The sequence below is a fragment of the Cinclus cinclus genome, chromosome 17 (genome assembly GCF_963662255.1).
Source record: "Cinclus cinclus chromosome 17, bCinCin1.1, whole genome shotgun sequence".
NCBI classification, from domain to species: domain Eukaryota; kingdom Metazoa; phylum Chordata; class Aves; order Passeriformes; family Cinclidae; genus Cinclus; species Cinclus cinclus.
The window spans coordinates 5,214,144-5,227,098 of NC_085062.1; the positions used below are offsets into that span (position 1 = coordinate 5,214,144).

A 12,955-nucleotide genomic window follows, 5' to 3' on the forward strand; every position below is an offset into this window, starting at 1 on the left:
CCGCTCTGTCACTGCCGGCCCCTCCACTGCCTCTGTCACACGGCGGGGGGAAACTAAAATCCCTTTTACAATCGGTTTCAAGCAAAATCCTTTACCCGCGGATCCTAGTTAACTCTGGACTGCCCCTGTATTGCCACGCAAATGAAAGCACACCAAATCCTTAAGAGACTCGGTTTCCGCGGCCAATGCCGCCCTCTTGTGAGACCATTTCTTTTAGCCTCCATCGTAGTCACAAGAAGGACCATAGGGATTAATTATGACCTGACGACCTGACAACCTAACAAGGTTTAGCCAGGCTGGGGCTTCGACCTTCAGCTAGCATTTAAAGATACAAAATCAAAGGAGTCTGCAAGTCTAAAAGCTCAGAAACATCGAAAGAAGGCTGAAATCCCCAAGTGGGCTTCCAGGCTGTGAGGAACCTGGAACACTGCTCCTGGAGGAGAGGAATTCCATGGTACCTCAGGTGTGCTGGGGCAGTGATACTGGCCAGTGCAGGGGAGTATGACAGGGACAAGTTCTAACGAAGCTCCTGTTTGGGGGGGGGCAGAGGGATGGGACCACCCAAAGCATGGTCTGTGTGCTGAATTTGGCTTTATCCTGGTTTACATAATGACTGAAGTTATCCTGTGGCAAAATGTTGCCCTAAGAACAAAGCAGCCAGGAAGCATACTTCTACGTTGAGGTTCTCAAAAGCTGTAATTCAGGGAAAACAACAGGATTTACTTAAAATAATGTATTCTAAATATATTGATTTGCTTTCTAGTTCCTGATAATTAGCTTTCATTTGTTTCCCCAGATGTTTTACACAGCCATGCAGACTTCCACTTTCCTGCTGTTTAAAATGCACACATAAAGGTAAAACCAGGTAAACTGGAAAGGAAAAAAAACAACCATACGCTCCACTTGTGTGCAATGGTGCATCTTTTTCCCCAGAGGTGACCCATGACCCTCTCTGCAGCCCCCTGGCTCCCCTTTCCCTGGAGAAGCACATTGTTCCCCACATTTCTTCTGCTAGGAGCCAGAACCAGGGAGGCATTTACACAAAGAACAGAAATCCAGGTAAAATCTGGTGTTGCCCAACTCCTCTCCCGCATAAATGGCTGTAAGGAAAACCCGCGGCAGGCTCTTCCCGTGGACTCGTATTTCCATGGAAGTCCTTGAGTGGTGACTCAGGGTGCCCTGGCTCTGGCCATGAGGCACAGCAGTGCTCAGGGCTGTGCTGGGGCACAGTTGGAGGGGGTTGTAAATCACTGTTTCCCCAAGCATTCAGGATTTTCCTTTATTTGGTTTTTCAAAACGCTAGCAGCGTGCAGTCCCTGCTGCTGCTCCTTCCCCATATGGACAACATTTGTCTGGTGTTTGCTCAGTCCCCACACCCTCTGTTTATAGCTGCATCCTGCCACACACGACAGAGACACAAGTAGCCACATCCCACTGACCCCAGAGCTGGCACAGACAAACCACTTGAGCCCAGCTCCACCACAGCTCCACTCATGGAGGGAACGCTTCCCCAAGAGCTGCTCCTCATGGCAGGGCTCCAGCCCAGGCTCACTCTGGGGCAGAACCAGCACTGCCAGTGGCTGCTCTCAGAGGCTGAGTGTGCAGTCCTGCAGCCCCAGTACAGCTCTGTGGGTTTGGTTTCCACTGTCTCCAAAGGGCACTTTTCACATGGGGGCAGAAGGAAAATTTAACTCATCAGGTTCCAGCTGGCAGCATATGGGGAGACTCTCATCCCTTTAGCACTGGGTTCTCTCACAACCCTCAGAGATCCTCACAGCCCTGTGAGTCCTGCTGCTGACTACAAGAGACACAAGCAAATACTGGTGCTCCCACCACCTGTGAGGAGAAGGAAAAGCCATTTCCAATGAGCACTGCTAACAAGAACACTGCACTGTACAAAAAGGGGAGGAAAGTTCCAGAGGGAGCTGAGGAGAACTTCTGTGAGTTTCAGCCACACAACACAGTCACACAGGGGAGCCAACAACCACCCTTCCCCAACATCCTTCCAGATCAAGAGACTGAGGCACTGAGAGAACTCATGCTTTAATAGACACTGAAATCACAAAGAAGAAAAGGCCAAATGCCTTAGCAATTTCAATAAAAATATGAAAATCTTTTTACATGGTAAATTTCATAATATAAAAAGTTTAATGCTGTCTGGAAACAGAGTTTTAATTTACAAAGAAAGTCCATAGAGGCCAAACATGGCTAACACTGCACATAGGGAGAGCGAGTGCTGAAGGGCTGCTGCTGGGAAGCCTCTGCTGACCATCCTCTCTGGGTCACTGTCTCCAGTGCTCTTCTGTAGCTGAGGGGACAAGTGTCCACACACACGTGCAGCCCTGCTGGGCAGCATGGCAGTGCAATGAACCCGAAACTGCTCAAACCCATTATCACCATCCAGCTGAAACTACCAGTGCTTCCTAACAGATTCACAGACACCTCTGTGCCTCTGGATCTGTTCTGCAACTTGGAAGAGATGTTCACAGAACGAGCTTGCCCTAATGAATGAAAATATGGCCTAGAGTGATATGCATGGGTGTAGCACCCCCTCAATGCTTTTTCCTTGTTTCAGTAAGCTATGATTAAACAGAAGGAAAACCAGTATCAGGCCAGAGGTACAGGCTAACCAACAAAATCAAATTAAACTAGATTTTGATCACTGGGGTTGTTTACTGTTCCCATTTAGTTGGAGCTAAAGACAGTCAATAAAAAAAATCTGAAATCTCACAGTAAAACGTACAGGGCAAAACCAAAACTTTCTGTGACCTTGGGGAATGGCTGCATGTGGCAGGTTTAATGTGAAAGTGGTTAATACCTAATTGTTATTGCTCACTGTATTACGCAGTGTTGTCACTTGTACCATGCACAAATACAACAACGACAAATGCATTAAACCCACAGAAGGAATTCTAATAGCAAATGGAGAACATGATTTTCATTTCCTGAACTTCTCCATGTATTGGGCAAACTTGATACAACTCTTTCCTCACAAAGGGGTTGTTTCTCATTCAGGAGGTGGAGGAGTGAGGGACAAGGTGTGCAGTGTCTCCCAGCCACGAGTAAGCATGCATTTCATGGCTCCCGGCAAGCCAATGGAAGTGACCTGTGCCAAGTCAATGGAGACCTAATTCCCAAAAGACTTGTTCTAGTGACACTCACCTTCCATATTTATACAACATCAAATTCCCCAAATACTGAACTTTCTCTACATCCAAACCCTTCCCTGCTTCTAATGCTCCCCCCTCCTTAAAAACAACAACAGAAGAACCACTCCCCCACACCCCCCACCCCGATTTAGCTCTGTCTGAAAGCTTTAAGCCAGCATGAAACCTGCTGGAGCACAGAAATGGGTTGTAACAAAATGGCAGCATAGAATTTCTACAGGTTAAAAAATCCTTTAGTTACAGAAGTAATCTACAACAAAGAGGCTTATTTCTGGCATGTTATGCAGCACTACAGGGAGTATTTGCTGTTGCTATAAACAATAAGCTGCCCACTTCCATCCTGGGTGTTCCTGGGATGTCGTTTCAAAAAGTTTATGCTGGTTAGAAACAGAGCAAGTCTCTCAGCAGTCCTGTGACCACAGCAAGTGGCATGATCAACAGCACCGCTGTCTCCACAAAGGACAGACGCTGTGCTGACTCATTTTGGCCCACTATTGTAATTTTTCCTGCCAAATGACACGAATGATGTTTAGCACCAAACCATCACAGGAAGATGTCATGTACAGACAAATAACTTGCATCATAATGAGATGAACAGATTGACTCAACTGTTCTGCTACATTGTGTATGAGTAGGTAACTATTCCTTCCCTCTGCACTGAAAACTTTGGTGATCCCCCCTCCCTTGTTAGCTGGCTGTAACAACCCAGCCCAGTATCCTTTGCCTTTAGTAATTGTCTTCATTTCTTGTGATGATAAAAAGGAAAACATTCTCCTGAAACCAGCAGACTCCAGAATATTCTCACAGCACACATCTGATTATGCCTTGTGAATAAGCTGAGCCTAAGCATTTTCATGTTTCCGTATCAGAACTGAATTCTCTGCCCTGCTATCATGCTTGTCCTCCAAGATCCCTAAGAAAATCACAAGTTATCAGATCCATGTTTACAACAAGAGCATCCAGCCATGCTAAGTACAATTCTCTGCATCAGCAACGTACCCCTGGTACATCCACAGAGCTGCCTGCACTCTCCATTCAGCTGCAAGACTGGAAGTTGACTTAAGATCCAGCTAAAACTCAGGGCCTAATGAGTTCAGCCTCACAACACCTCTGTGAGGTAGGTAGGTAAGTATTACTATCCCCATTTAGATAGAAAGGGAAGACGAGGCACGGAGAGGTGAAGTGATTAGCCTTCAGTCACTCAGCCAATTCTGGGAGTGCAGAACAGACACCAAAAACCTTGGTGATACAGTGCTCTGACTTCACAGCCTGTGAATACCTTGTGTGGATCTGAGCTCACGTGGTGGGGTCAGTGCTGCTGCATGCCCACGGCTTCAGTGCATGTAAATCATCACTGGGATCCTGATCACATCACTGCATTCCACAGCCACTTAGAAACCATCTCCAGCCTGTCCCTAACTCCTAAACCCCACCTAGCCTAGGGAAGCTGACTATATATTGCCCTGAGGGTGCTCTTGGTCCCCTTTCCTCCACATGTCAGAGGGCACTCAGGTTCTGCATCCAGCCCCTCCGCTTGCTGCCTCGCCTTCTGGCTCCAGCTGCACCAACAGCTGCTTACACTGGCCCACCTGCTCCAAATGAAACTTGTTTCCACACCTGCTCCAAAGGAAACCTGCCTCTACAGCAGGGAAAAGGTGCTCAGACCTGCCTGCCCTGAGCCTTGGCAATGATTTAGCAGGATCAAGGAGGGATGTTTTTGGTCAAGTGATGTCAATCACACACACTTATGCCACATTCTTGCCTGCTGTGAAACTGCAAAATAATGTTCTGAACTGCTGCATCTGTAATCCTTTTCTGTGCTCACTGAGCAGACAGAGATGTAAGTACTGCCCAAAACTTGCCAGGATAAAAAGTTTACCTTCACAATGTGGTTTGCCAGAGAGACCAGAGCACTCAATAAAACCAGAACTTGTCTCTCTGACACACACTCACTACCACACATGCAGGCTCACCTGGTTTGTTAGGCCCCAAATATTTCCTCTGAGCAGACCAACCAGCAAAGTCTCATCTGGGGGCTTTCCCTCCAAAAAAGTTACCTGAGATGCAGATTTTAGAATGGGGCATCTCTCTCCTCTTGCCTTTCTTTCACCAGTTTCTAAATGATGCAACAGAACTGCCAGATCCTGCTGCTATGGAGTTTTACTGACAGCAGTTTCTGGTTTGGCCAACCTGGCAGAGGTATCTAGAGGCATGTGGTCTTCTCCTCTGTCAGCCTTTGAAAGCAGTCGAGTGAATGGCTCATCTTTCTCCAGGCAGAGACCTGTACCTAAGTTCTTTGTGGTACACAGGAATGTTCTGCCTCCTCTCCCTTTCCTCTCCAACCCCTGATATGTGTAATATCTGTACAAAAAGCCAGCTGTAAAACTTCTGGTTAAGAAATATGAGGAGGTGGCTTAAAAGCCAGTATTTAATGAACAGACAACCAGATGCTTTGCACCTGCTGCTGCAAATACTGAATACTACAAAGAACCTCTTATCAGGTGAGTCTGGCCAAGGTCCTGATAAGGGAAATGAAAACCCATGTGTGTGAGGCCGTGTGCCCCCACAGTGACAGCAGGCCAGCCTGTCCCATCTCTGGGCACTGCCAGCTGAGGGCATGACCACGGCTGCTTAGCTACTGGTTCTGTTTTGGTAAAGGCAAGTGGGCAGAAGCAAATACTTCAACAAGACTGTAAGTCATCAGCTGATACTTGGGACATTTCAACATTTGGAGGAAGGGAAAAATCTTCCTGGTGACAAAAATTTATACCCATTCCCAGCTGGAAGCCTCAGGGGACGCACAGCTCCCAGAGTGTTGCCAGGTGAGGAATGAGCTGATGTCATGGCATTTGTGGTTTCAGGGTGTCTGTGTCCATTTGGAGGGATCTTCTGTGGTGAAGCAGCAAGGTGTTGCCCAACAGACAGGTCCTTCAGTTCCAACTTCTCTGCACTTTCTTCTTTGCTGTGTCGTGGTGATAAATTGAGCAAGCTGAGGACATCTTTCTTAGAAGTCATTGTTCCAGGAGCTCCTCGGAGAATCTTTATTGGGCCAGTGGAGTGGTGGGGAGTGCTTTGCCAGAACATCTTTAAGTTGTGAATTGCTTGCACTTTTTCATCGATGGCAGCCAATTTTAATTTGTCTATGTCTGGGGCATCAGCTGGGCTTGAGCGAGCAGAACCAGCTGAGGAATAAGAAAGAGCAGGAGATGGAGTGCTGCCACCGGGAGACTGATGCCCTGAGCTCGGAGAGATATTTCTGGGTGATTTAGAAATGTGAGCACTATAAGGAGAGCTGGGGTACTTGAGTTTAAAAGGAGGCTGCTCAGTAAGGGACCCATGTGAATCACAACCTGGAGATGGCTGCCCACTGTACTGCCCCGTGCCTTCTCTGTTTGACATCTCTGACGTCGTGGGGCTGTTATAGCCAGAGCTCACCTTCTGAAGGGACGAACTCCTCGTTGGAGGCTTTGGTTTAATTGCAAGAGGTGAGGACTGGTTCCTCTGGCTGCAGCTGAGCGGGCGGCTGAAGGCGCTGGTCTCGGAGGAGCGGAACGCGGACACGCCGGCCGGGCTGGCAGCCCCATCCTCCGAGCTGTTGCTCTTGCTTATCTGGCTGCTGCTTCTCTGAAGACGTTCAACAGCAATGAGGTGACTCTGAGTTTCCTCCAGAATTTTTTGGGCCAACTCTTGCGGATCAAGCTTTGGATTACTGTCGTCCTGGGATTTGACAGTGCTGTCAGTCTCAGTGCTAGACTGGTCAGATTCTCCAGTATCAGAACTTGCAAGTTTCCCAACTTTTTGGAAAGGTGAATTTGGGCTGGGGATGAGAGTCATTTTAACAGGAGAATTTGGAGTACTTATGCTCCCTTTGGAGTTGATGGATACTTTAATGCCTCCATTCTGACTAGTTTTGGGCTGTTTGTGATCAGGGGAAAACCTTGGTTTTATGCTTTCTTGGTAACTGGCCAAAGGCTCATTGCTGATTATAGAGAAACCTTCATACTCTTCCTCATCTTTGCTGGTTGCAGTGGCTTGTGGTGACAGCTGGCTCTGAGCTGCAGACCTGTGTGGATAGATATTCTTGGGCCTCTCATAATCCTGGCGTCCTCTATGTCCCGTGCCATCCAGCATGTTCTCTGGCTTGGAAACAAAGCTCATGGAAGAAGCAATGGAGCTCAGGCTGTACACAGAAATGGCATCTGAAGCAATGCTGTCTGGACAGGTAGGAGAGAATGGAGGGTTTTGATACTGGGGCACAGGGTTGGAAACAGACTGAGCAGAAGCCAGTGACTCCAGTGATGAGGAACTGTCCAGGCTAAGGCGCTTGGGCAGCTCTGTAGAATCTAAAAGAGGAAAGGCAACAGTATGTACAAACATGCCCCCAGATGCACCATAACATCAAATAAAGCCAGGAAACATTCTATCAGAATTAAGAGAAAATGCTACAAAACATGCCCTCAGGCTCTATGCTACCTCAGAACAACCATCTACTACTTAAGTAAGGAAAAAGAAGCGTACAGTCCAGGCAAGAACCTCTGTCCAGGTAGCCTAGATGGAAGTTGTCAGTTCATTATCATTTTATCTCACAACAAAGAATGTTATATGTCCTCCAGTCGCTGGACTCTATCTCCAGCTTCTGCTCAGACATTTTATACAAAAATAACATTTACTCCAGTCTCTGTGTCACTTTGGTCTGTGTGACACGTGTGTGAGTTCTGCAAAGATGAGAGTGTGAGATTTCAGCAGAAGCCATTCTGATCAAATCATCAGATGACACAAGAGCAAAAACACACTGAACAGCTTTACCAAAAAGTGCCAGCAAGGATTGTAGAGCAAAGTGCATGGTCCTCCTGGTAGCTTGTTTCCCAGTTTTCAGAATGACCTCCTCTTGGCCAACTTCACAAAGGTCAAAACCTGTAGTGGGACATGGAACAGAAAATTACAGCTCACAGAAAGATCCTCTGTCTCAAATAAGAGTTATTTCATTTATAACAGACAGAACAGAGAGGTATGGCAGCCTGCAGCCTTGGAAGGATGACTTGACCTATCCTGTGCAGTTTGTTGTCTATTATTTATTACTGTTTAAGCACACCTTCTCCAGGTATTAGGAGCTTTGTGGCACTGGACTGGGAACACACTCATTAACAAACCACTCCAGTCAACACTTCTGTAGCTGCAAATTATTTTGAGTTGTTAGGAAATGATATACCAAACATATCTCAGGGGACAGTATCCTGCATGCCATACCATTTACTATTAATTCCAGGTTTTCTCACAGAAATGGAGCTAAAGAGAACAGACCTTGTAATTTGGCACATGCAGGCTGGGCTGCAGGAGGCAGACAAATGTGAAGCTGTGAGTCTTATCAGTGCTTCAAGCCCCCACATGAGACACCAGTGATGGGTTTAGAGAGACAACAGGAAGAAGTGTTTTCCTACCTAGAGCTGCCAGAAACTCATGACAGCCAGGCAGCCTCCAGAGCTGGACACTGATGGAGACCTGGATTGGTGCAGAGGGGAAATCTTGCTCCTTCTCGCCTGCCTGAAGTTGAACCAGGACTTGATGCAGCTGAAGACAGCAATACAGACATTAGCCATTCCTTACAAGTCACATCACTGCTTCTCTTACAGCCACAGATAAGGCAATGCCTTTTCCCTGGACACCCTTTCCCTGGACACCCAGTTCAGCTGCTGCTCCTGAACAGAGCAGTGAGATGGGAAGGTCTGGGAAGAAGGACAGTTCAGGGACAGCAACATCAGACAGACTTGAACAGCATCAAAGGCAGGGACAGACCAGGGGTGAGGGCTGGGGGGTGGCCAGTGGAAACTGAGCAAGAAGGAAGCACAGCAGGAACATCTGTGAAGGGAAAGAAAAGGAAAAAGATACTCTGGGGCTGCTCACAGAAATATACTAAAGCCCATTCCATGACTGAGCCATACTCCTTATGCAAATCCTAAGAAACTCATTAACTGGGCAGAACAAGACATATGAAACCATGGAAGACTTTCCTACTATCTCCATGGCCTCCAGAAAAGAAGTTTCTCAACTGTGCCCAAGGGACAGGAGTAGCAAGCTTGAGAGAAAATGTGTTTATGAAGATCTGACACAAGTTAAGATGCCAGCATCCTGTGTAATTCACCAACACAGCCAGGGCAGCAAGGATGGAAAGCCATTAATCAGGGAGCAGCTAACCTCAGGACCACCCATCTCTCACAACCCACAAAAGCTTACGCAGGCCTTTTTTCCACAGTAGCTCTGTGGAGCAAATCCCAGGCCTGAGAGTGGGTGCAGACACGTTGCAGCACAGGGCACGGGTCCGCAGCGACCCCGGCACTTCACCCTGCACAGCAGTGTCATCCCCGTGCACGTCATACTCACCATTCCCACCACATTTTTAACAGCCTTCGGACAGCAGGTAACAAGAAAGGAAAAGAGGAGAAAAGAACATGGGTTACTCTGTGCTACAAAGTGCCTGTGCTGAGGAACCTTGCAGGGACACATCCATGTGAGAGCCTGCACCCTGACTGCAAGATGCTCTGTCCAGAGAAAGAAGGGAGCAAGGGGAACGGCCTGAGCTGTGAATCCAACAGCATGGGAACAGGCAGCTGGAATCTGGGAGTGCCCAGCTCATGACAGCTCAGACACTTAGCAGGCAGACACCCAGGCCAACCCACACTCTGGCAGGAGGCTGAACATAAAACAGCACTTCTCTTGTTTCTTCTGGGACACAGTACTGGTGCTCAATGCAGTCAGAAATCCCTAACTTTTCCTTGCACATGCAGTAGTCTGAAGTTCTCTCTTTTATGACTCCTGCCTTCTCTTATTATCAGCATTTTCTATCCAGTGCAGCTGCTCAGGTTCCCAACAGGTTCTTGCTGCTTCACCAACACCAAGAGCACCCACTCCCCTGTGATGCCAGTCACCCACTCAGGAAAACCAACGAGCAGCACCCACTGACTGAAATGTCTGACATCCTGCTTCTGTCTGGAACAAAGTCTGCTTTCCTCTGGGACAGGCAGAGCTCCAGCTGCTCACACCGTGAACTGCCAAGAGGCAGGAGAGGGAAAAAGCAATAACCACAATGGAGGGAAGAGCTGTTGAAAACCAACATGTAACAGGACAGACTGGTGCAAAAGGGAATTCTGCCAGGGGTCTGGGCTATGGAAGAAAATTTGCAATATCCCTGCCAGTATTTACTCTGTGGGGCAGTGAGGAAAGGGTGAGTGTGCCTTTTGTTACTTGTGCACAGCTAGCTGAATGTTTTTCCTTGGGTAATTTAATTATCTGAGGCAGGGCAGCAATAATGAAAGCCACCTCATTAGCACTCTAAGGCATTTTGAGCCATGGGTATGCTGTCCTGTCCTACTCACACCCCTCAGACCTGGCCTCCCTTGGGTGACCATGAGGGAGATAACCCTGAAGTTAGCCACACACTTCTCAGGCACTGGTAAGAGCCAAGGCAAGGGGCAAAATACCACCGAGGACACTGGTCACCAAGGGCACTGGGAACATCTCAAACTCTGCTGCAGATCCTAACAGGAGCCCTTTCCTTGGAGCAGACTCATCCTAGTGGGCTGCCAGAGTCACTCAGCAAGGAACAGAGAAGCTGGGGCTCTTCTCTGGCATTTTCTGCAGACTCCATGTCACCAAAGGAAGGGCAGCCCAACACCACACAGAACCAGTCCCAGCTCCCCACCACAGCATTGCCTGGAGTGCTTCTGCATTGGGAAAGGGGAAAGACAGTGAGATATAGGCCCATTCCCTGTGTGAGTGTGTCCACGTACTAAAGCAGGCAAATGATGAAGAGAAACCTCATTCCAGGAGCACTCAGGACAGTATGAACCATGGAATGGAAAGCAGCCAGGCTGGTGGCACAAAGAAAGGTCAGGTTAGGCTAGGCATGCTCCAGAGAGGGAAAGGAAAGAGTGTGAAGGAGGTTGAGAGGAGCAGGGAGAAGTCCCATCACCACAGGTAGCACTGCCCTTCCCCTAAAGACCAGGAATCCTTTCTGTGGAGCTGTGAGCACACACACGAGCAGCACAGGCTCAGTGAGTTTTCTGACAAACCTTGCACTATCCAAAGCCAACCATACCTTGGGAGCTTCAGTAAATACAGTGGGTAATGAGCAGCCAACGTGGGCCTAGGCGGGACGGCCAAACAGCAATGAGGGATCTGTTACTCAGTTCCCCCACAGTGCTGTAGGGATCATCCTTTCACTTGTCACTGAACAGGGAGTCCCAGGGCCACGCAGCCCAATAACCCACCTGTATATTTTCCTTCTGGACACACACTTTCATTCACACAAACAATCAAGTTTAGAATTTCAACCCTCAAGTCCCCTAGCAAGCTCTGGGTTGGTAAACCAGGGCATCAACCATTCTGCATACTTCTGAATGTACTGACCTGTGAAGAGCCATTTGGAACCTGGTACTGGAAGAAAACCTCCCAACTCACCCTGCTGATAAGCTGCTCTCCTGTTTCTGAAGCTGTGATAAGTTTACAAAGTGCCTGAAGTGCAGGGTTAGGCAAACCTGAAAAACATCAGCAGAAACATCTGTATCCGTTTCTTGACTACAAGAAATGCAACAAACTTGAACAGAAAACACACTCAGCTAATTCCTAAAACCTCTCCCCCACATCACTGGACAACTCTGGAAGCAGCAGCAATTTCCACAAAGCAAAAGGTCTTCCCACTTTGCATCTGATGACAGGTTTCCTGACTGAGAGCTGAGAGAGAGGAACAGTCACATCATGCTTACTTGACCCAGCAGGAAATGATTCTCATCTGTGACAAAGTGTTCAGTTAATATTACTTTTAGAACTTCTTTCCAGTCCAATACATTGATTTCATTGACATACAACATCCCTGTTTCACATGCTGACATCACAGAAAGGTGTGAAAGGCTGACGTCTGCCTGGTCAGGGCCCACAGCTGCCTCCTCTCACCTAGGAGGGACTGGATGGTGGTGCTGCACTGCTGCAGCCGGTCCCCAGGGTCCGAGGTTGGGAAGAACACTGCTGCTGGGAGGCCGCTGGCTGGTGGGTCCAACCGAAATCCCACTGCTGTGAGGAGTGCCTGCCAGCCTGGAATGCCACCAACTTTATTCTCCACACTCTGCTGGGAGGTGTACATGGAGTTGTGCTGCCCGTTCTGGATTCTCTGCAATGATTTCTCCACCTGTGGGGAAATGACACAGCTCATTGTACAGGATGCTGTTACTGACTGCCTCTTTTTACACAGAGGAGAGACTGGAACAGCAGGCTGGGAGACAGCAAATCCAAGATTGGTCCTGGCCTGCTCACGCAAGAGGACATTAATGCCTTGAAAAAAAAGAAGCTCCAGTAATTCAGCATTCACAGCTGTAACATCACAGTGATGAGTGTCAATACTTTCTGGGAACAATAATGTCACAGGAAACGAAGCAGAAGTTTGTTTGGGATAGTTTCCTGTAAGCCTGGCAGCTGCAATTCTCCCCAAAAGATGACTCACCTTGGGGTTCCAGACTGCTTATTACCAGACAAAGAGCCTGCAGCCACACAGCAAACAGGAAAGAGAGATGAGTGTCCACAAACCCCAGTAACTGGGAAGACCAGCAACATTCACAGGTTTCCCTCATTCTATGGATACTTCACACTCCTGTGAGACCACAGATGATGTATTGGGAAGAAAAGTATTAGAAGCCATGAGTGATCATTCCAGCCACCTGGCAGTTGGCTCCAGTCCCACTGTTCCCCAGGACAGACTGGTGGCACAGATGGGGACAGAAGGGCCTCTTATCTTCCAAATA

At 48.1% G+C, this 12,955-nt stretch overlaps 1 protein-coding gene across 2 annotated transcripts in view; it reads right to left on the reverse strand.

The window, feature by feature from the left end:
* Positions 1-5,498: 5,498 nt before the first annotated feature.
* TTC28 (tetratricopeptide repeat domain 28) overlaps positions 5,499-12,955 on the reverse strand; it is a 106,482-nt gene continuing 99,025 nt past the window's right edge. Inside the window, exons 18-23 of one of the 2 annotated variants that reach the window (XM_062504420.1) lie at positions 12,114-12,345; positions 11,622-11,698; positions 9,546-9,569; positions 8,606-8,735; positions 7,974-8,081; positions 5,499-7,510 (exon numbers count right to left, since the gene is read on the reverse strand). In XM_062504420.1, coding sequence (XP_062360404.1) covers positions 5,889-7,510; positions 7,974-8,081; positions 8,606-8,735; positions 9,546-9,569; positions 11,622-11,698; positions 12,114-12,345 — 2,193 coding nt within the window. In that variant the 3' untranslated portion in view covers positions 5,499-5,888. The remainder of the gene's footprint in view (positions 7,511-7,973; positions 8,082-8,605; positions 8,736-9,545; positions 9,570-11,621; positions 11,699-12,113; positions 12,346-12,955) is intronic. The other variant, XM_062504419.1, reaches the window with a different exon arrangement.